This window comes from Oncorhynchus masou, chromosome 27 (assembly GCF_036934945.1).
Source record: "Oncorhynchus masou masou isolate Uvic2021 chromosome 27, UVic_Omas_1.1, whole genome shotgun sequence".
Lineage (NCBI taxonomy): Eukaryota > Metazoa > Chordata > Actinopteri > Salmoniformes > Salmonidae > Oncorhynchus > Oncorhynchus masou.
The window spans coordinates 37,259,404-37,282,978 of NC_088238.1; the positions used below are offsets into that span (position 1 = coordinate 37,259,404).

General features: G+C 42.8%; 1 protein-coding gene across 1 annotated transcript in view; it reads right to left on the reverse strand.

Annotated features, from left to right (window-relative positions):
- The window catches only part of tnfsf10l (TNF superfamily member 10, like), a 72,560-nt gene that overhangs the window by 12,747 nt on the left and 36,238 nt on the right, over positions 1–23,575 (reverse strand). Inside the window, exons 3-4 of the mRNA XM_064940110.1 lie at positions 796–832; positions 399–506 (exon numbers count right to left, since the gene is read on the reverse strand). Of these exons, the coding sequence (XP_064796182.1) occupies positions 399–506; positions 796–832 (145 nt within the window). The remainder of the gene's footprint in view (positions 1–398; positions 507–795; positions 833–23,575) is intronic.

Sequence of the window (23,575 nt, forward strand, 5' to 3'; positions counted from 1 at the left end):
CAGACATTATGAGTTGTCCTCCCCTCAGCAGCCTCCACTGCTTTAGAGCTGATGGTAATAACACCAGAAACGCAGGCCAAACCTGACTACAACCTGCTGTAGCATTTCAAATAATTCCCCATAAATAGCATACTATTTGAAAGCATTTTCAAATACGTATTTCAAATGCTATTTCTAAATACCTGGGTAAACGCTTCGGAGTGTATCTGAGTATTTTCAAATACTTTCCAATTGTATTTCCAAATATATTAAAATATTAAACTAGCTGTCTTTTCAAACAACAAATATCTAAATTACAAATGTAAAAGTAACTGAAAAGTAATTGAAATACCTTAAATAGTATTTGAACCTAGGTCTGGTACACACTAGCACAGACAGAGAGACACACACACTCTCACCTTGAGTGCTGCTGTCTCTGAGGGTCAGGTGGGCTGACGGCCGCTGGGGCACAGAGGTAGCGAACTTTGACCCCGAAGTGTTGAAGGTGTGAGGTAACGTTCTCGCTTCTGACAGAGAGACACATAAACATGACATCATCATCATCATCATTTCCACCACTCACAAGGTCATGTCTGATAAAGACTAAATGTAGTTCCAGATTCAACACCACAATAGGGGGTATACATATACTTTATGTATAGATAGATTTGTCATTGTCTTTTAGTCAGACAATAGGTCACGGAGGTAATGATAGGGGATAGGTATTCGGTTGATAGAGTTTTAATTGTTGTCATTGTTACGGAGTGTCACACAACAGTTATAAAGACAGTTACAGTATTTTAGAGATTGACTCACCTTGAAACGTCTGCTTTGAGATTATGTTCTCTGTCACCTATAAAATTAAGATAAAAGATGTCGTATGAGAACAGGTGGCATTGGTGCTGGCAGAGACTAGATCAGCATCATTATCTTTATGATAGAAGCTTCCAAAACAACAGGTGACTCAAAGTATAGACATTGAAAGTTTAAAAAAACACACAACCAACATCTGTGGTTTAGTTTCTTCCTTATGCCATTTCTCTGGCATGTACTGTAGTCTTGACTTACTCAAAGTTAAGACACTAATACAGTCAAGCTTTAATTAAATAACACACTCCATCTTGCTCTCTTTCACTCCTTCTCAAATCCCTTACTCCTTTGACGGTGGTTTGGTGGGTACGTGCGAAAGATAAACAAACGAACAAAATTAAAAAGATCCAACAAGAGATATCACTTATTTGCAGTGGTGGGCCGTCAGGGCCAGCAAGGCCTTCTCTGCTGGCCTAAACATCATCAGAATATATATATATTTTTTAAAATATATTTTCCCACAAATATGTATTAAATTATTCCCCAGAGTAAGAGTTACACTCTTCATTTCATAGCGTTCCTCTTGCTTGCACTGCTTCCAGCCCCAGGTTGAGATTAGGAGGGCTGGTCTTTATGTTAGATATTTTATCCAATCATATTCAGCCATTATGTGTTGCCAGGGGTCTAAAATCTGCCCTCAGGCCTTCAGAATCAACAGTGCGGGCGCTTGTAGCTTAAAGTGAATGGAAATTAAAATTTAGTGTCAACCAATCAGCTTTAGAGTTGGCTATTGTACGCCTGCTGGCTGGCTCCAGTGTTACACAGGAGCCAGCTAGCAGGCGTAGTGCCTGCACGTCTTTTGATTGGATTACCAATATTGAGAGGCAGGTCCTATATCGGCAGGTCTCAGAACTAGGAAACTGAAATTAATTTGCGAACTACTAAGCTGTTTTTTCAACCCACAATGGCGGAAGGAGAAGATATCGATTTGTTCGAGGATATAATTATAACGCCATTCTCAAGACAAACTTTTCAAGAAAAGTTAGACATTGTCAGGAGAGGTAGACGCCGACGCTACAAAGCCTGTCACAGGCGGGAAAGGGGTTCATTCGCCACTTTCAATTATGGGCGCTATCAATGACTCACAGGCTCCGAGAAGCACTGCAAACTGTACTGCTGGGAATGCCTATTATTTGCAAGTGATCGATTTGGTGTTTGGAGCCACACTGGCTTTGCAAACCTGAGTTGTCTGACCAAGGCAGCAACGAGACACCAAAGTACGGCTGGGCACTTACAAACAATGGTGCTTTTGAAAACATTTAGGGACACCCGAGTGGATCTACAGCTCAACAAACAAGCGCGCAGGGCAACGAAGCTGCACAATGAAAAGGTATTGTACTCTTCCCCTGCAATTCTCTGAATAAAAATGTCAATTTCAAGGTGACGCAACGCCTGGTTATACTGCGTTTCTGTCTAAATGTATAGTGTCTAGAGCCATGGCATCATAATGATGGTAATAAGAGGTGGATTAATTCGGGTGGGACTATGTAGGACTTCACTGAAGGCCCAGGCCCCAGAACCACAGCACGCTACTGCTTATTTGTTGGGCAGAGTGTGTTTGTGGGTTAGATTCAAGATGCATTTCTTAAGTTCTGCTATGGGCATATAGACATTGTAGGAAAACGTATCAGAAAAGCCAATGTGATGGTATTTACACAATGACTGTAGGCAGAAGAAAGACGGATATAGACATTGTAGGAGAACATAGCAGGAAAGCCAGTGTGTTGGTATTTACACAATACATGCTGACAATTGGCAGCAACAACTAGTGATATTTGAAACTGTACTCTGTACTTTATGTGTACAGTATGTGTATATAGCCTTGTTATTGTGTTACTACATTTTTACTTTAGTTTATTTGGTAAATATTTTCTTAACTCTTCTTGAACTGCACTGTTGGTTAAGCGCTTGTAAGCAAAGCATTTCAAGGTAAGTTCGGTGCAGTTGACAAATAAAGTTTGAGTTGATTTGTTGTTGTTAGAAAGACCCTGTTCTCTGTCTGTCCGTCTATGTACACTACCATTCAAAAGTTTTGGGTCACTTAGAAATGTCTTTGTTTTTGAAAGATTTTTTTTTTTGTCCATTTAAATAACATCAAATTGATCAGAAATACAGTGTAGACATTTTTAATGTTGTAAATGACTTTTGTAGCTGGAAACGGCTGATTTTTATGGAATATCTACGTAGGCGCACAGAGGCCCATTATCAGAAACCACCACCCCTGTGTTCCAATGGCACGTTGTGTTAGCTAATCCAAGTGTATCATTTTAAAAGGCTAATTGATCATTAGAAAACCCTTTTGCAATTGTTAGCACAGCTGAAAACTGTTGTTCTGATTCAAGAAGCAATACAACTGGCATTCTTTAGACTGGTTGAGTATCTGGAGCATCAGCATTTGTGGATTCGATTACAGGCTTAAAATGGCCAGAAACAAAAAACTCTTCTGAAACTCGTCAGTCTTTTCTTGTTCTGAGAAATGAAGGCTACTCCATGCGAGAAATTGCCTAGAAACTGAAGATCTCATACAATACTGTGCACTGCTCCCTTCACAGAACAGCGCAAACTGGCTCTAACCAGAATACAAAGAGGAGTAGGAGGCCACGGTGCACAGCTGAGCAAGAGGACAAGTACATTAGAGTGTCTAGTTTGAGAAACAGACGCCTCACAAATCCTCAACTGGCAGCTTCATTAAATAGTACCCACAAAACACCAGTCTCAATGTCAACAGTGATGAGGTGACTCCGGGATGCTGGCCTTCTAGACAGAGTTCATCTATCCAGTGTCTGTGTTCTTTTGCTCATCTTATTATTTTCTCTTTATTGGCCAGTCTGAGATATGGCTCTTTCTTTGCAACTCTGCCTAGAAGGCCAGTATCCATGAGTCGCCTCTTCACTGTTGATGTTGAGACTAGTGTTTTGCGGGTAGAACAAACAGGACAATGACCCCAAGCATATAACCAAAGCAATGTTGGAATGGCTTCAGAACAATGTGATAGTTCCATGAAACATGGGACCAACACTTTACATGTTGCGTTTATATTTTTCTTCAGCGTATGTTGGTTCAGCTATATGCCCAAATGTTGACCAAACTCACAATCCTATTGCAACTGGTTACCTTACATTGAATCAACTTCAAGGCTATTTTGTTGAGAAAACTCACAATCCTATTGCTGCTGGTTGCTTTACAATTGTACATCGATAACATCTTATTTTACAGTGCACGCACACATACACAAAACACACACGCACCAGACAATTGCTTTCACACTGCAGTTTTGGTTTATAGCATGAAGAGCTGTGTTCTAAATAGGACCAGGGTTAAAGTTTGAGCACCGACTGCAACCATAACAGTAAAACCACCAGCTGCAATAACAACAACAAACAAACTAAGTCTTCAACCTTTCACCCTTTTTACAGAGGCCCTAGTACAGTACAGACCCTGTAGAGAGAGAACTGAGACACAGGGTCCTGATTAACTTAAATGGATAGTGCAAGATTTTCAGATGAACTCGGATACCATTTTTATATCTCTGCGTCCAGCATAAAGGAAGTTAAACGTAGTTTCGCGAGCCAATGCTAACTAGTGTTAGCGCAATAACTGGAAATCTCTGGATGCAGAGACCTAAAAATGGTATCCACAAGTTCATCTGACTAGGGAAGTAGACAGAGGGCTTAATTTCCAAAATCTTGACCTATCCCTCTAAAGTTCTTAAGAACCAAAATAGTTCTTAAGATGATTCTGCACAGAGCCTTATTGGGGCCAGTAATCAATGCGACTCAAACTAGGAGTGCTGATCTAGGATCAATCCCCCCCACCATGTAATCTTATTAATTACGATCTATGAAGGCCAAACTGATCCTAGATCAGCAGAACTACACCGTCATGCTTTGTGTATATGGCCACTGATATCAGAAAGAGCTGATAAACAGGGTCTTGATTCACTAAACATTTTTAAGGAGGAATTTGAGAAAGTTCTTATGATTTTGCAGGTTTGCATGTACCTCATAACTTCCTTAAGAACTTATTTGCGTTTTTGTTGTTATGAAGCTTCTTGGATTTTTTTCTCTAGAAGGTTTTCCTGATTCCATGCCCTCGTTATTCACTGGAAAAGCTAGTGAAAAGTGAAGAAGGAAAATGGGAAAACAATGGGAGAGGGAAAGACAAGTATGCACATGAACAAGTATTAGGACTACTCTGGGAGCTTAGCAGAAGATGGAAACCCAATCCCTTAATATGTGTGTGTGGTGCAGGTCAGGGCCAGTCTAAACTCTCCATAGCTCTGTGGCACAGAAAGGGAAAATGATCTTGCCATAATCTACTCAAAAACGTTTGTTTCTCAGTTCCTTCTGCAGGCTGATGATAAATATGTAACTTATATCTCATTTAAGAGACAGATATAGGAATATGATAGATAGAATGAACATGGTCTGAGTGATATACAGATCTAGAGCTATGGAACGGACAGGGAACCTTATATAGGTCTGATCTAATCTAAGAAGTTACTGTTTTCCCGTTCTTTCAGCAGGAGTTAACATTAATAAGTAACTTATACCTCCTTTAAGACACAGTTCTAGAAATACAGTAGACGGTCACAGTCTGAGTGATATACAGATCTGAGCTAGTGGTCTTACAGTGGGTGAATCTTATCCTAGTACTAATATACTCAAAGAAGTTACCTTTCTGTCTTTCAGCAGGGTCTTACAGTGGGTGAATCTTATCCTAGTACTAATATACTCTAAGAAGTTACCTTTCTGTCTTTCAGCAGGGTCAATGATGTAATAAGTAATTTATACCCTCCTATAGGTATAGAATAGAAATCTAGTAGATTGTATTTGTATTTATTATGGATTCCCATGCTGCCAAGGCAGCAGCTACTCTTACTTCGGTCCGGCAAAAATAAGACAGTTATACAATTTTAAAATCATTAAATACATTCAGAACAGATTTCACAACACACAAAGTGTGTTTCCTCTGGCCCCTACTCCACTATCACATATCTACAACACAAAATCCATGTGTACTTGTGTATAGTGAGTCTGTTATCATGTTGCTTCACAGTCCCCTGAGTTACTTGATGTGGAAAAGAGTTTCATGTAGTCATGGCTATATGGAATACTGTGCTCCTCCCATAGTTTGTTCTGGACTGTGAAGAGACCTCTGGTGGCATGTCTTGTTGGGTATTTTTTTTTTTTACCTTTATTTAACCGGGCAAGTCAGTTAAGAACAAATTCTTATTTTCAATGATGGCCTAGGAACAGTGGGTTAACTGCCTGTTCAGGGGCAGAACGACAGATATGGTATGCATGGGTGTCTGAGCTGTGTGCCAGTGGTTTAAAATGAAAGCTCGGTGATTTCAACATGTCGATACCTCTCACAAATACAAGCAGTGATAAAGTCATCTCTCCTCCACTTTGAGCCAGGAGAGATTGACGTGCATATTACTAGTGTTTGCTCTCTGTGTACATCCAAGGGCCATCTGAGCCAATTGTAATTTTTTTAAAGTCCCTCATTGTGGCACCTTTTATTTTAAAAAAAATCACCTTTATTTAACCAGGTAGGCTAATTGAGAACAAGTTCTCATTTACAACCGCGACCTGGCCAAGACAAAGCAAAGCATTGCGACAAAAACAACACAGAGTTACACATGGGATAAACAAATATACAGTTAATAACACGATAGAAACATCTTTATACAGTGTGTGCAAATTAAGTAAAGAGGTAAGGTAATAAATAGGCCAAAAGTGTCACTGGGGGGATGAGGTACGTAGTTGGTTGGATAGGCTATTTACAGATGGGCTGTGTACAGCTGCCGCGATCGGTAAGCTGGTCTGACAGCTGACGCTTAAAGTTAGGGAGGGAGAAATAAGCCTCCAACATCAGTGATTTTTGCAATTTGTTTCAGTCATTGGCAGAAGAGAACTGGAAGGAAAGGTGGCCAAAGAGTTGTTGGCTTTGGGGATGACCAGTGAAATATACCTGCTGGAGTGCATGCTACATGTGGGTGTTGCTATGGTGACCAGTGAGCTGAGATAAGGCGGAGCTTTACCTAGCAAAGACTTATAGATGACTTGGAGCCAGTGGGATTGGCAACGAATATGCAGCGAAAAGTCAAGGATCGGTAGGATAGTCAGTTTTACGGGGTTATGTTAGGCAGCATGAGTGAAGGAGGCTTTGTTGCGAAATAGGAAGTCGATTGAGATTTGACTTTGGATTGGAGATGCTTAATGTGAGTCTGGAAGGAGCGTTTACAGTCTAGCCAGATACCTAGGTATTTATAGTTGTCCACATATTCAAAGTCAGATCCGTCCAGAGTAGTGATGCCAGTTGGGCAGGAGGGTGCGGGCAGCGACTGGTTGAAGAGCATGCATTTAGTTTTACTAGCATTTAAGAGCATTTGGAGGCCACAGAAGGACTGTTGTATGGCATTGAACCTCATCTGGAGGTTTGTCCATAGAAGGGCCAGAAGTATACAGAATGGTGTCGTCTGCATAGAGGTGAATCAAAGAATCTCCAGCAGCCAGAGCATCATTGATGCATACAGAGAAGAGTGTCGGCCCGAAAATTGAACCCTGTGGTACCCCCGTAGAGACGGCCAGAGGTCCGGACAACAGGCCCTCCGATTCGACACACTGAACTCTATCTGAGAAGTAGTTAGTGAACCAGGCAAGGCAGTCATTTGAGAAACCAAGGCTGTTGAGTGTGCCGATAAGAATGTGGTGATTGACAGAGTCGAAAGCCTTGACCAGGTCGATGAAGACAGCTGCACAGACCTGTATTTTATCGATGGAGGTTATGATATCGTTTAGGACCTTGAGCGTGGCTGCGGTGCACCCGTGACCAGTTCGCAAACCAGATTGCATAGCAGAGAAGGTACGGTGGGATTCGAAATGGTCAGTGATCTGTTTGTTCACTTGGCATTCAAAGACTTTATAAAGGCAGGGCAGGAAGGATATAGGTATGTAACAGTTTGGGTCTAGAGTGTCTCCTCCTTTGAAGAGGGGGATGGCCGCGATTGCTTTCCAATCTTTAGGAATCTCAGATGATACGAAAGAGAGGTTGAACAGACTAGTAATAGGGGTTGCAACAATGGCGACGGCTCATTTTAGGAAGAGAGGGTACAGATTGTCTGGCCCAGCTGATTTGTAAGGATCCAGATTTTGCATCTCTTTCAGAACATCAGCTGTCTGGATTTGGGTGAAGGAGAAGCCGGGGGGCTTGGGCCAGTTGCTGAGAGGGGTGCGGAGCTGTTGGCCAGAGTTGGAGTAGCCAGGTGGAAAGCATGGCCAGCCGTAGAGAAATGCTTATTGAAATTCTCGATTATCGTGGATTTATCAGTGGTGACCATGTTTCCTAGTCTCAGTGGAGTGGGCAGCTGGGAGGAGGTACTCTTATTCTCCATTGACTTTACAGTGTCCAAAAACATTTTGGAATTAGTGCTGCAGGATTCACATTTCTGTTTGAAAAAGCTAGCCTTTGCTTTCCTAACTGACTGTGTGTATTGGTTTCTGACTTCCCTGAAAAGTTGCATATTGCTGGGACTATTCGAAGCTAGTGCAGTACACCATAGGGTGTTTTTGTGCTGGTCAAGGGGAGTCAAGTCTGGAGTGAACTAAGTGCTATATCTGTTCTTAGTTCTACATTTTTTGAAAGGGGCATGCTTATTTCTGATGGTGAGGAAAGCACTTTTAAAGAAGAACCAGGCAGCCTATACTGACGGGGTGAGGTCAATATCCTTCCAGGATACCCGGGCTAAGTCAATTAGAAAGGCCTGCTCGCAGAAGTGTTTTAGGGAGCATTTGACAGTGATGAGGGATGGTCGTATGACTGCAGACCCATAAAGGATGCAGGCAATGAGATAGTGATCCTGGTTGAAAACAGCAGAGGTGTATTTAGAGGGAAAGTTGGTCAGGGTGATATCTATGAGGGTGCCCATGTTTACGGATTTGGGGTTGTACCTGGTAGGTTCCTTGATAATTTGTGTGAGATTGAGGGCATCTAGCTTAGATTGTAGGATGGCCGGGGTGTTAAGCATATCCCAATTTAGGTCACCTAGCAGTACGAACTCTGACGATAGATGGGGGGGGAAATCAATTCACATATGGTGTCCAGGGCACAGCTGGGAGCTGAGGGGGGTCTATAACAAGCGGCAACAGGGAGGGACTTATTTCTGGAGAGATGGATCTTTAAAAGTAGAAGCTCGAACTGTTTGGGCATAGACCTGGATAGTATGACAGAACTCTGCAGGCTCTCTCTACAGTAGATTGCAATTCGCCCCCTTAGCAGTTCTGTCTTGACGGAAAAGCCAGGATTTAGACACGGCTAAGACATCAGGGTTGGTGGAGTGTGCTAAAGCAGCGAATAAAGTAAACTTAGGGATGATGCTTCTGATGTTAACATGCATGAACCCAAAGCTTTTACGGTTGCAGAAGTAAACAAATGAGAGCGTCCGGGGAGACACAGGGCCTGGGTTAACCTCTACATCACCAGAGGAACAGAGGAGGAGTAGGATGAGGGTACGGCTAAATGCTATAAGAACTGGTCGTCTAGTGCTTTGGGAACAGAGAATAAAAGGAGCAGATTTCTGGGCGTGGTAGGATAGATTCAGGGCATAGTGTACAGAGAAGGGTATGGTAGGGTGCGAGTACAGTGGGGGTAAACCTAGGCATTGAGTGACGATGAGAGAGGTTGAATCTCTGGAGGCTCCAGTTAAGCTACAGTACAGTAGTCCAGGTGTGCCATAACTAGGGCCTGTAGGACCTGCCTTGTTGATAGTGCTGTTAAGAAGGTAGAGTAGTGCTTTATTATGGGCATACTTCTCCCCATCTTAGTTACTGTTATATCAATATGTTGTGACCATGTCATTTTACAATCCAGGGTTACTCCAAGCAGTTTAGTAACCTCAACTTGCTCAATTATCACATTATTTATTAAGAGATTTAGGGTTTTGTGAATGATTTGTCCCACATACAATGCTTTTAGTTTTTTAAATATTTAGGACTAACATTCCTTGCCACCCATTCTAAAACTAACTGCAGCTCTTTGTTAAGTGTTGCAGTCATTTCAGTCGCTGTAGTAGCTGATGTGTATAGTCATCCGCATACATAGACACACTGGCATCACTCAAAGTGGCATGTTGTTAGTAAAAATTTAGTTTGATCCTTTCAAAACAACCACCTTGTTCACAAACACAGAATCATTCACAGCCTAAAAGGTCTGAAATCCATTCTATAATTTTTTCTATGATCTCAGACAAACAACATGGCATCGACCTCTATTGTGACTTTTTCTCTGTAGGGCACTGTGGAGCAACCGCAGACCTATATTTCATGCCAGACATCCAATCTCATGATAACCCCTATACTGGAGTTTCCAGTCCTCTATATGCTTCACCTGCATTCATGGGCCAGGGAGGCACAAGACGGTGTTGAAGCCCTCTTTAGAATAGGCATAGCACCTCCATTAGAACCAGCAAAACATATTTTATTAGTACCTGCACACACACACCTAAGAATTTAGACGTTTGTTCAACCAGTTTCCTTGATCCGTTGGTTTCATTTCACTAGAAACCCTCTGATCATAGAAATGTGTCTGGACTGGTAGAATATGAAGGCAATGCATTTAAACTTCAAAAGATTAGCATTCTCATGTCTGAAATGATCTCCAATGTTGTTATAAATGCTTAAATTGAATTAAATCTACCAAGAGTATTTTCCCTCTAGCATGGGGAGTAAACATAATCTATAACACATCCTACCCTACATTGTTTGTATTTATTGGAGTTATTGCCTAAGAAACAGACAACTCTTCCTCTACATTATTCACGGTTATATCATTGATTTGATTTGATATTGGCATACACATAAGTTTACCTATAAAGCAACCAGACTCGAATTATCAGGCTTATATCATTCACAAATGGGGAGTTTGTACTGCTCTGTGGATGAATAATGCCACACACACACACACACACACACACACACACACACACACACACACACACACACACACACCTATGTAATCCCTGGATGAACCGCTCCATATTGTCACACCCTGGCCATTGAGAGGCTTTGTATTCTCTATGATGGTTAGGCCAGGGTGTGACTAGGGTGGGCATTCTATGTCCTTTTTTCTATGTTTTGTATTTCTATGTCTTGGCCTGGTATGGTTCTCAATCAGGGACAGGTGTCTATCGTTGTCTCTGATTGAGAAACATACTTAGGTACCCTTTTACCCCCACCTGTTTTGTGGGAAGTTAATTTTGACTTTGTGCAGGGCACATAGCCCAAAGCTTCACGGTTTGGATTTGTTCTTTGTTTTGTCGGCGTCATTTTTAAATAAAGAAAATGTACGCTTACCATGCTGCACCTTGGTCCAATCCTTCAGCCAGCCGTGACACATATAAACACAATCCATTAAAAGATGTACCTTAATCAAAAGTGGTGCTTTACAAAGGGAATAGGGTGCGATTTGGAACACACCCTATGATAGAAGTTTGTAAATATCTCACCTTATAAAGTTTAGGATTAACTTGTCCAGAGTTCACAGTTTGACAATCTTCTGGTTCTACATGTTATATGTTTACTATGAATGTCATACACTGAATAATAATTATACTAGATCAGCGTACCAAATGGCACCCTATTTCCCAATATATTGCACACGTTTGACCAGAGCCCTATAAGCCTTGGGCAAACGTAGTGCATTAAATAGGGCATAGAGTCCTGTTTACTATGACTGTTATATATTCATGCAGTTTCACATGTGTACTTAGAGGAATAAAGGTTAATATATGCCCATAACGCCACCTATACAACAACATAGGCGGTCTATATATCCTTTAAGCAGGGTTCATACAGACATTGCAAAGTCAAATTCAAGGACTTTTTCAAGCACTTAATTGTAATTTTCAACTACCGAAATGTTATACAATTGTACAATTTATATAATGGTACATATAACGGCAAATATAGAACCCCTCCCCCCAGAAATCATGCAAAAATAGTTTCGTTTTTTTTTTTTTTTTTTTTTACATTTAATATTTCATTTCTAGTCAAATGAAACCAACGGATCAAGGTAAAACAAATTATTTATTTTTTGAACCTTTAATTTAACTAGGCAAGTCAGTTAAGAACAATTTCTCATTTTACAATGACTAAGACACCAACACTTTTTTAGGCCTTGCCAATGTATTGATATTGTATTGATATTGTAATTATTGTTACATTATAAAATGTGAGAATAATGTGGACATTGCCTGACTAAATAGATTGGACGCATGCGTGGTCATTTTTCTGTAGCCTATGTGGCCGACGCAGGCACAGATAAACTATGAATAGCAGTAGCATTAATCTCACCATCCCTGTTTCTATAATGAGAAGGTGACCAAAAACCAGCTTTGTTTTTTAATGGAAGTATTTGTATGAAAAGCCAAGTTGAAGCCAATATTACATGTTGTCGTCCTCATGATAACCGCACATGGTTTTTTTACCGCAAAAAGAGCAGCACAACACACTTCAATTGAAGTGGCAGGAAACAAACAAAAGTGGCCACATCTCTCACAAAAATCCCGGATAATTATAAAGGAACACAATTATAAAGGAACATAAATTGGCTACAATAATTACAGTAACTTTTCAAGCACCAAATTGAATAAAGACGTGATTTTCAAGGTAGGCCTATTCCAGTATTTGATTTTCTGAGCTCCAAATTCAAGTTCAACTAGGCTACTTCAAGCCCCTTGTACTGTTTAAAATTGCTGTTTGTTGTCATTACATCCAGAATAAATAACAGGAATGGCTTTGTGTGTTGTGCAATAGTCTATCCTATACCCAATTGCTCACAGTAGACTCGGTGTCCAATCCGAGGCACAAAAACATGAACTCATTACCTTGATGCTTTCTTCATTAAATCTAATGAGACCCTGCTGTAAATCAAGCAGACAACAGATGATCCTATAATAAAAAGCATGAGCTGGCGCACACCCCCCAAAAAGTTGATAGAGGTGCTGACTAATGGCGAGAAAACTGTATGCTATAAAAAGAAAGAAATAGTCACACTATATGCAAGCTCGTAACCACCAACGTTTCGGCATCACTGTGCCTTCTTTAGGTTGAAGAAGGCACAATGACGAAGAAGGCACAGTGATGCCAAAATGTAATTACTGGAAGCTTTTATGTAGAGTGTGTGACGCTTTCTTTATTGTTATTGCAAACAACAGATGATCAACATCAATTCGCTAGGAATATTAGATCCAACGTGGATCCAGGCACAACTGTCTTCAATGGGGTACTGAATGAGACACCAAGATATTCTGAACATTAATCGTGAACACCTTTTTTCCAGCACTTGGCCTGTTGTTGCATCGCAGGCACTATCACAACCGCTGTTGTTCACTTGACTGTCATTCGGAAAATTCCTTCCTGGATCAGATGATGTGTGAAAATATCATGGCGTAACTAATCAGCTGGTCACCAAATGGCAGCCAACAAGTAGTATGTATAATTATTGAAGAACCACATTAATGACAGTATCGATTTAGGTTTTACGTATCAAGGTATGGTGACTCGGTTTGAAGCATTCGATTTTGCAATGCATACATTGTTTTGGATTTGTGTGCCCATGAAAACAGTTTTTCGCCCAATAACATAAGGAGACACGAAATGATATGTAGTTTCACTGCATTTCTGGGATTTCTACGCAAAAAAAACTGTAGGACAGCTAGATCCAGGATTCTTACATAGTTTAAGTTTAATGGCTAATTTAACTTGTTAATGCTTAATATATGATATAGTAAGTAATTGCCATAAATGCAAGGACAGAAAAGTCATGTTTTATGTCACACGATTTTGGACAAATCCGTCAAGACACCAACCATGATAAAGGGTTAAACATAGGTTTTTAAATCAACTTGTGAATTTTATTGAAAATAGCAATGATCCATCCTTATATCTTCATGTAATGACATGAAAACAATTGGCAGATTACAGCTGCTAAGTCATTGATAGTAACAAGTCATTGATAGTAACAAGTTGTCCAGTGTAGGGAATCCTCACGGGCACACTAGTTTATAGAAAGACCCATGTAAACTGAGTGCACAAAACACTATGAGCACCTGCTCTTTCCATGACATAGCTTTTACCTGGATTCACCTGGTCAATCTATGATCCTTTATTGATGTCACTTGTTAAATCCGCTTCAAATCAGCGTAAATGAAGGTGAGGAGACAGATTAAAGAAAGATTTTTAAGCCTTGAGACAATTGAGACATAGATTGTTAATGTGTGACATTTAGAGGGTGAAAAATATTTAAGTACCTGGTATGATATTTAAGTTCTTGGTATGGGTATGGTAGTAGGTGCCAGGTGTACCGGTTTGTGTCAAAAACTACAACGCTACTGTGTTTTTCACACTCACTGAGTAGATGCAGTGTACTCAGTGTGTGTGTGTGTGTGTGTGCGCGCGTGGTACTCAGTGTGTGTTCCTACGTGCAATACTCTCTTAGCTCTGTCCTCTCCACTGCACCATAACCTAAGTATGTAACCTGACTCTCAGCCATACCAGCTCTGACTGAGCTGCTGCACATTGTTGGCAGAGAGAGAAAGAGAGGGGGGAGAGAGAGACCAGTTCACAGTAAACAGCAGTACTACCACCCCACCCCCCCCCTATACCAACTTGACCTTAGCTACTTTATCAACCAGCCTCCGTCTCTCCCTCGCCCCGTTTCCTTTCCCCGCTTCCTTGTTCTTTCTCTCTGTCCCTATAAATCTATATTTTTTCACTCTCTCTCTCCGTCAATCATTCCATTATTTTATTTTCCTTTTCCAAACAGTTTGCTCTGTTCTCAGGTTATGGAGCAGGATCCCCGTAGCACGCTCCACTCCAAGATAATATTTTCCCCCTTTATTTCTTCCTCTCTTTTTTCCCCCTTTTTAAAGACACAAAGGGCAGACAGACAGACAACTCCGAACTGGGTGGAATGCAAAACTTGACCCAGGACAGAGAGAGGGATGGAGGGAGCCAGGGACGATGGAGGGACAGATGGAGAGCAAGGAGAGGGGTAGACAACTAGACACACAGATGCCTTTTTGTGTTAGTGTTTGTTTTTCTGGTAGAAATTAGACTAAGACTTTTGTGACCCCCACACCTGGCCGTCATTCGTTATTCATTTTTAAGCCTGTTGAATATAGCCCACTTTGTTGGTACACATCACGTCCCATACCACCTCATCCTCGGGCAGGTGTTGAAGGGAGGGAAGGAAGAAAATAACACAAAGAGCACACATACACCTGTTGTATTCGGCGAAAGGGACAAATAAAAATGTGTTGAGTGTGTGCATGTGTGCTCTGATGTGTTAGATGGTTAAACAATGTATCTACAGTAACCAGGATCTAGACCAAATCTATCTACAGTTATTACATATCCCCTTCTATTTACTTCCTTCTCTCCCTTCAACCCATTTCCGAGGACAAGAAACTTCCGAAATTAACCAGCAATTTGTGTGTGTGTGTGTGTGTGTGTGTGTGGGGGGGGTTAAAAAGAAAGGATTGGAATGAGGAAGAGAGGGCGGACAAAACGAGCCATTGAGACTGGGCAGCGGAAGAGGGGATAGTGAGGATTATCTAAAACGTTTGGAGGAGGCTAGCCGGGGGGGGGGGGGGGGTCACGTATAACACCCATGCAAGGAGCAGAGGAGAGATGGATAAATTAACAATTTGGATGACTATGAGTGGAAGAGAGGAAGAGGAGGGGAAATAAAAGGATAGAAGAGGTGGATGAATGAGGAATGTTGATGACTATGGGTCAGATGAGCGGTGGAGAGAAGGAGAAAGGAGAGGAGGATGGATGAGATACGAGGATGACTATGGGTCAGATGAGTGGAGAAGAGGGGGAGAAAGGAGAGGGTGATGAATGAGAAGGACTATGAGTGTTGTATGGTCTCCTTGTCTCTAAGGTGTTAATAATAGATTATACCAGCCATGTCTGGTTAAAGCCACATGTGCCTACGAGATTAGAATGAATGAAGGAACATCAGTGTTCTTTTCAAGTTGACCTGAAATACTTGTTCCCTTCCAAGTTGTTTTATTTCACCTTATTTAACCAGATAGGTCACTTGAGAACAAGTTCTCATTTACAACTGCGACCTGGCCAATAAAAAGCAAAGCAGTGCGACACAAACAACACAGAGTTACACATGGAATTAACAAACATAGTCAATAACACAATAGAAGAAATTCAATATACAGTGTGTGCAAATGAGAAGGCAATAAATAGGCCGTAGTGGCAAAGTAATTACAATTGAACAATTAAACACTGGAGTGATAGATGTGCAGAAGATGAATGTGCAAGTAGAGATACTGGGGTGCAAAGGAGCAAAAGATAAATAATAATAACAATATGGGGATGGGTAGATGGATGGGCTATTTACAGATGGGCTATGTACAGGTGCAGTGATCTGTGAGCTGCTCTGACAGCTGATGCTTAAAGATAGTGAGGGAGATATGAGTCTCCAGCTTCTGTGATTTTTGCAATTCGTTTAAGTCATTGGCAGCAGAGAACTGGAAGGAAAGGCAGCCAAAGGAGGAATAGGATTTGGGGGTGACCAGTGAAATATACCTGCTGGAGCACATGCTACGGGTGGGTGCTGCTATGGTGACCAGTGAGCTGAGAAGGAGGGGCTTTACCTAGCAAATACTTAGATGACCTGGAGCCAGTGGATTTTTTGCGATGAATATGAAGCGAGGGCCAGCCAACGAGAGCATACAGGTCGCAGTGGTGGATAGTATATGGGGATTTGGTGACAAAACAGATGGCACTGTGATAGACTGCATCCAATTTGCTGAGTAGAGTGTTATTTTATAAATTTTATTTTTATAAAATTATTTTATAAAGCTATTTTATAAATTACATCGTCAAAGTCAATGATCAGTAGGATAGTCAGTTTTACGACAGTATGTTTGGCAGCATGAGTGAAGGATGCTTTGTTTGCGAAATAGGAAGCCGATTCTAGATTTTGGATTGGAGATGCATGATGTGAGTCTGGAAGGAGAGTTTACAGTCTAACCAGACACCTAGGTATTTGTAATTGTCCACATTTTCTAAGTCAGAACCGTCCAGTTATGATGCTGGACGGGCGCGCAGGTGCGGGTAGCGTTCGGTTGAAGAGCATGCATTTAGTTTTACTTGCATTTAAGAGCAGTTGGAGGCCACGGCATGAGAGTTGTATGGCATTGAAGCTCGTCTGGAGGTTTGTTAACACAGTGTCCAAAGGAACAGAATGGTGTCATCTGCGTAGAGGTGGATCAGAGAATCACCAGCAGCAAGAGCGACATCATTGATGTATACAGAGAAAAGAGTCGGCCCGAGAATTGAACCCTGTGGCACCCCCATAGAGACTGCCACAGGTCTGGACAACAGGCCCTCCGATTTGACACACTGAACTCTATCTGAGAAGTAGGTAGTGAACCAGGCGAGGTAGTCATTTGAGAAACCAAGACTGTCGAGTCTGCCGATATGAATGTGGTGATTGACAGAGTCGAAAGCCTTTGCCAGGTCAATGAAGACAGCTGCACAGTACTGTCTTTTATCGATGCCGGTTATGTTATCTTTTAGGACCTTTAACGTGGCTGAGGTGCACCCATGACCAGCTCGGAAACCAGATTGCATAGCGGAGAAGGCACGGTGGGATTCGAAATGGTCGGTGATCTGTTTGTTAACTTGGCTTTCGAAGACCTTAGAAAGGCACGGTAGGATAGATATGTGTGTAACAGTTTGGGTCTAGAGTGTCTCCCCCTTTGAAGCGGGGGTATTTGGCGTTTTGTTTATCTTCAAGTTGACCTAACTTGTTCCCTTCTAGTTGACATTACTGTACTCTACAATGAAGCGTCAGTATCAGTACCGCCCTTTAGTAGCTCCCATGGAGGGTGTCTAGCAATGGAGCATTGGTCTTTAATGGTCTCCAACCCTGGTACAGGAGTGATACTGTATGCAGGCTTACACTGGCACATCTGATTCAGCTAAACAACTAATCGTCAGGAGCACACAAACGTTTGGTCTTATCTTAGGCTATAGGACTTCTGTTTACATTCCTAAGCACTAATGCATACATGCCATCACTAATCCCTCTCCTGCCTTCTCTAAGTTTCCCTCCCCTCTCTCTCCTGCCCCTTCTCCATACACTCTCTCCTCTCCTCCCTCTGTTTTAGCCATCTCTTTTCAGAAATGTGCAATCTCTCTCTAGTTCAAGCCACTATCCCCACCTGCTTCAAGATTTCCATTATCATCCCAATGCCCAAGAAAGGGAAAGTAACCCACTACTAACCCATAGCACTCACCTCTGTCATCATGAAGTGCTTCGAGAGGCTAGTCAAAGATCACATCACCTCCTCCCTCCCTGACACAATTGACCCTCTCCAATTTGCCTATCGCCCTGACAGACCAACTGACGACGCAATCGCCATTGCACAATGCCCTCACCCATCTGGAAAAAAGGAATGCATATGTGAGGATGCTGTTCATTGACTACAGCTCAGCCTTCAATAACACAGTGCCCTCTAAGCTCACCACAAAGCTCACGGCCCTGGGTCTGAACTCCTCCCTATGCAACTGGGTCCTGAACTTCCTGACAGGCCGCCACCAGGTTGTGAAGCTAGGCAACATTATCTCCTCGACACTGATTCTCAACCCAGGGCCCCACAAGGGTGCGTCCTCAGTCCACTCCTGTATACCCACGACTGTGTGACCTCATACAGTTCCAACTCCATCATCAAATTCAGAGTTCCAACTCCATCAAATTCGCTGAAGACATGACAGTAGTAGGCCTGATTACCAACAACGATGAGGCGGCCTACAGGGAGGCGGTACGCACGCTGACGGCATGGTGCCAGGTATACAACCTCTCCCTCAACGTCAACAAAACAAAGTAGTGGATTGTGGACTTCAGGAGGAACCAGGCTGGGCACGCGCCATCCTCATCAACAGGGAGAGAGTCAAAAACTTCAAGTTTCTCAGCGCAACTCCAAGTAGCTGAATTTGTCAAATTACAAGAACACTGTGGTGAAGAAGGCATGACAGCGACTCTTCAACCTCAGGATGCTGAAGAAATTCTGCCTGCCCAAGAGGGTCCTCAGTGTTCTACAGGAACAACATTAAGAGCATACGGGCGGGCTGCATCACAGCCTAGTACAGAAACTCCATCGCCGCGGATCGCCGAGCGCACCATTGTCCTCCAGGACACCACCAATATTTTATTTATAAAATTATTTATTTAATATTACATGTATTGCTTTTATTTCATTTTGACCTTCATTGTTGGAGCTCGGACCTTAAGATGTTCCCTGTACCCTGTAATTATACCAGCAACCCTGTACATGTGACTATTAAAATTATAATCTAATATCTCTGGTTCTCTCCCTCTGCTTCAGCCCTCGCTACATACCCCACATCTGGAACCACATCAAAAGGCCAATGCATGAAAGAGACAAGGAGATAGATGTAAAAAGAGAGAGAATACCTAACACACACAGGGGGTCCAGCGGACAGGAAAAACACCGTCCCTTTTCTTTTGTTGTCTCCATTCCTCTCTCTCCATTCCTTAGTCTTCCTCTCCTTCCCTCCATTCCCCTCTGTTCCTCTCCATACAGTAAATAAGTCTGTGTTCCACGGTCAGGAATTCAACTACGTCATAGAAACTTATTCTCTCTCTCCCTGTGATAATAACTACCAGGTGTGTCAGCTACATGTTCTAAAGAATGGAATGCCTTCGTGAAAAGAAGGTTCCGAGTCTTTTCTTTCTCTTTTTTTTCCTTTTCAATTTCCCTCCTCTGTTCTTCTCCCTCTCTCTCGCTCTTCAATCATTCCCAGACTCTTCCATTTATCTCTCCTCTCCTCTTTTCATCCATCAATCCATCCGTCTCTTATTTTACTTCTCTCCATTGATTAACCTCCCTCCATTCTCTACCACTTTTCTTCATCTATCACTCACTTTTCTTTTTCTCTACCCTCCCTCTCCATCACCAAGTACGAAAAGAGATTTATAATCGCGTTATTCATCGTTGTGGCAATAGGCCTAACCAATCCCAGCATTCCGTGGGTCTATGTTAATACACTTCATGTCTCCGAGTGTGATTGTGTGCGCCCACAGTGTGTGTGTGTGCGCGAGTGTATTTATGCGTGTATATGTATGCGTGTATAGTATGTGTGTGTGTTGTGGGCCATGTGTTTTACATTAGGATCTAGAATGCCTCGGTCTCTGCTGACAGATAATGGACTACAGCCGCTCTCAATTAGCACACAGATTTGATGACCCACTGGGAGTGTGTGTGTGGGTATATGTGGGAGAACCCCAAAATACTTTCTTACAGACAGACAGAGAGAGTGTGCCTATCGGAGAGGCAATGCATTACACTGTGTCTTAATGACAGCTATCGAGAGTGCAAGCTAAAGTGGGATTGTGTGCATCCGCTCTTTTTTTTCTCTATAACTATATCTATTTTTTTTTTTGCGAATTGGATTGATCCCCTCTACCACACGGAACCCCACTAATCCTACCGAAGGAAACGCACGAGGTGGCTAATAAAAAAACCTCCATCCTATGCTAGCTTGCTACCGATGGCCTAGCTAGCTGTCTGAATCGCCGTGACCCCAACCAACCTCACTACTCACTGGACCCTTTTGATCACTTGACTAAGCATGCCTCTCCTTAATGTCAATATGCCTTGTCCATTGCTGTTCTGGTTAGTGTTTATTGGCTTATTTCACTGTAGAGCCTCTAGTCCTGCTCACTATACCTTATCCAACCTATTAGTTCCACCACCCACACATGCGAAGACATCTCCTGGTTTCAATTATGTTTCTAGAGACAATATCTCTCTCATCATCACTCAATACCTAGGTTTACCTCCACTATTTTCACATCCTTCCATACCTTTGTCTGTGCATTATACATTGAAGCTATTTTATCGCCCCCAGAAACCTCCTTTTACTCTCTGTTCCAGAAGTTCTAGACGACCAATTCTCATTGCTTTTAGCCGTACCCTTATCCTACTCCTCCTCTTTTCCTCTGGTGTAGACGTGAATCCAGGCCCTGCAGTGCCTAGCTCCACTCCTATTCCCCAGGCGCTCTCTTTTGATGACTTCTGTAACCGTAATAGCCTTGGTTAGGATGATATCTATGAGGGTGCCCGTGTTTACGGCTTTGTGGAGGTACCTGGTAGGTTCATTGATAATTTGTGTGAGATTGAGGGCATCAAGCTTAGATTGTAGGATGGCTAGGGTTTTAAGCTTGTTCCAGTTTAGGTCGCCTAGCAGCACGAGCTCTGAAGATAGATGGGGGGCAATCAGTTCACATATGGTGTCCAGAGCACAGCTGGGGGCAGAGGGTGGTCTATAGCAGGCGGCAACGGTGAGAAACTTGTTTTTAGAGGGGTGGATTTTTAAAAGTAGAAGTTCAAATTGTTTGGGTACAGACCTGGGTAGTAGGACAGAACTCTGCAGGCTATCTTTGTAGTAGATTGCAACACCACCCCCTTTGGAAGTTCTATGTTGTCTGAAAATGTTGTAGTTAGGGATGAAAATTTCAGAATTTTTGGTGGTCTTCCTAAGCCAGGATTCAGACACAGCTAGAACATCCGGGTTGGCAGAGTGTGCTAAAGCAGTGAATAAAACAAACTTAGGGAGGAGGCTTCTAATGTTGACATGCATGAAACCAAGGCTTTTTTGATCACAGAAGTCAACAAATGAGGGTGCTTGGGGACATGCAGGGCCTGGGTTTACCTCCACATCATCCGAGGAACAGAGAAGGAGTAGGATGAGGGTGCGGCTAAAGGCTATCAAAACTGGTCGCCTAGAGCGTTGGGGACAAGGAATAAAAGGAGCAGATTTATGGGCGTGGTAGAATATATTCAGGACATAATGTGCAGACAGGGGTATGGTGGGGTGCGGGTACAGCGGAGGTAAGCTCAGGCACTGGGTGATGATAAGAGAGGTTGTATCTCTGGACATGCTGGTTATAATGGGTGAGGTCACTGCATGTGTGGGAGGTGGGACAAAGGAGGTATCAGAGGTATAAGGAGTGGAACTAGGGGCTCCATTGTAAACTAAAACAATGACAACTAACCTGAACAACAGTATACAAGGCATATTGATATTTGAGAAAGACATACAGCAAGGCATAAAGTAATCACAGGTCTTGATTGGGAGAACTAGCTAAAACAACAGGTGAGACAACAACAGCTAGTCAGCTAACACAACAACAGCAGGTAAAATGGCGATGACTAGGCAGAGAGGGTCGGATTAACTACACACAGAGCCTGAGTTCGAGGCTGGGGCCGACAGATAAAACATAAATAAACAGAATGGAGTACCGTGATTAATGGACAGTCCAGCAGGCATCAGCTAAGTAGCCAAGTGATCATAGTGTCCCAGGGGGCAGCAGTAGATGGAACAGGGAAGCCGCCACTACGCTAGCACGCGGGCGACACAGCGTTTAAAGTTAGTAGCCCGGGGGTGGTAGGGAGATCTGCTCAGACGGAGGCCGGTTGAAAGCACAGCGGATGGAGTATTCGTCGGCAGACCAGACGTGGTGGTGCGGCGGAGCGCCGCGTCGACAGAGAGTCCAAGCCAGATGGCAAAAGAGGTATTGTAGAATTTTGTTTGCTAGCCGGGAGATGTGCCTGGCTCACGGCTAACTGGTGCTAGCTTCGTGGCAGTGGCGTTAGCCACTATAGCCAATCGGTAGCAGCGGTGATCCGGTGCCAAGGTCCAGAGTTTACAGCAAGGATCAGGTGGTGTATTGGGCTCTAGCTGTGTATGGGTGGGGTTCGGGTGAACAGCTGAGTAGGCCGGGGGTTGGGCCTCAGGGATAGCTTCGGTACTGGGTGCCACGGAGGGTGCAAGCTAGCTGTGAAGATTAGAAGTAGTGGCCCAGGGAATACGGCAGGAATCCGGCGTTGTTGTGGAGAGACAGTCCGATACTGGTAGATTGGCGAGTGAATATCCAGGCTAAGAACAGGGCTGGTATCTGTGCAGAAGGTAAAAGCCGCTAACAGTGGCTAACAATGACTAAATAGCTTGTAGCTAATTAGCTGGTTAACTTCTGGAGGTTCTTGAATGTGTTCTAAATTTAAAAAATAATAGCGATTCTGTATCACATTTGGGTGAGGCAGGTTACTGGAAGGTATATTCGAATTAAAAATCGAAAAAGCGATTGATTTTTTGGGGTAAATATATACAAAAAATACGAAAAATACAAAAGTACATGAGAGGACGAACAAAACACGACTACACTGCTACACTGCTTGGATATAATCATGCTGGAGGGTCATATCAGGATGAGCCTGCAGGAAGGGTTCCACATGAGGGAGGAGGATGTCTTCCCTGTAACGCACAACATTGAGATGCAATGACAACAAGCTCAATCCGATGATCCTGTGGCACACCGCCCCACACCATGACAGAACCTCCACCTCCAAAATCGATCCCGTTCCAGAGTACAGGCCTCGGTGTAATGCTCATTCCTTCAACGATAAACGTGAATCCGACCATCCACCCCTGGTAAGACTAAACCGCGACTCGTTCTTCCTGAAACTGTTCCTGTCAGTTTGTTATATCTGGAGTGCTTCTCCTGTCCTATTCGGTGTCCTGTGTGAATTTAAGTGTGCTCTCTCTAATTCTCTCTTTCTTTCTCTCTCTTGGAGGACCTGAGCCCTTGGGCCATGCCTCAGGACTACCTG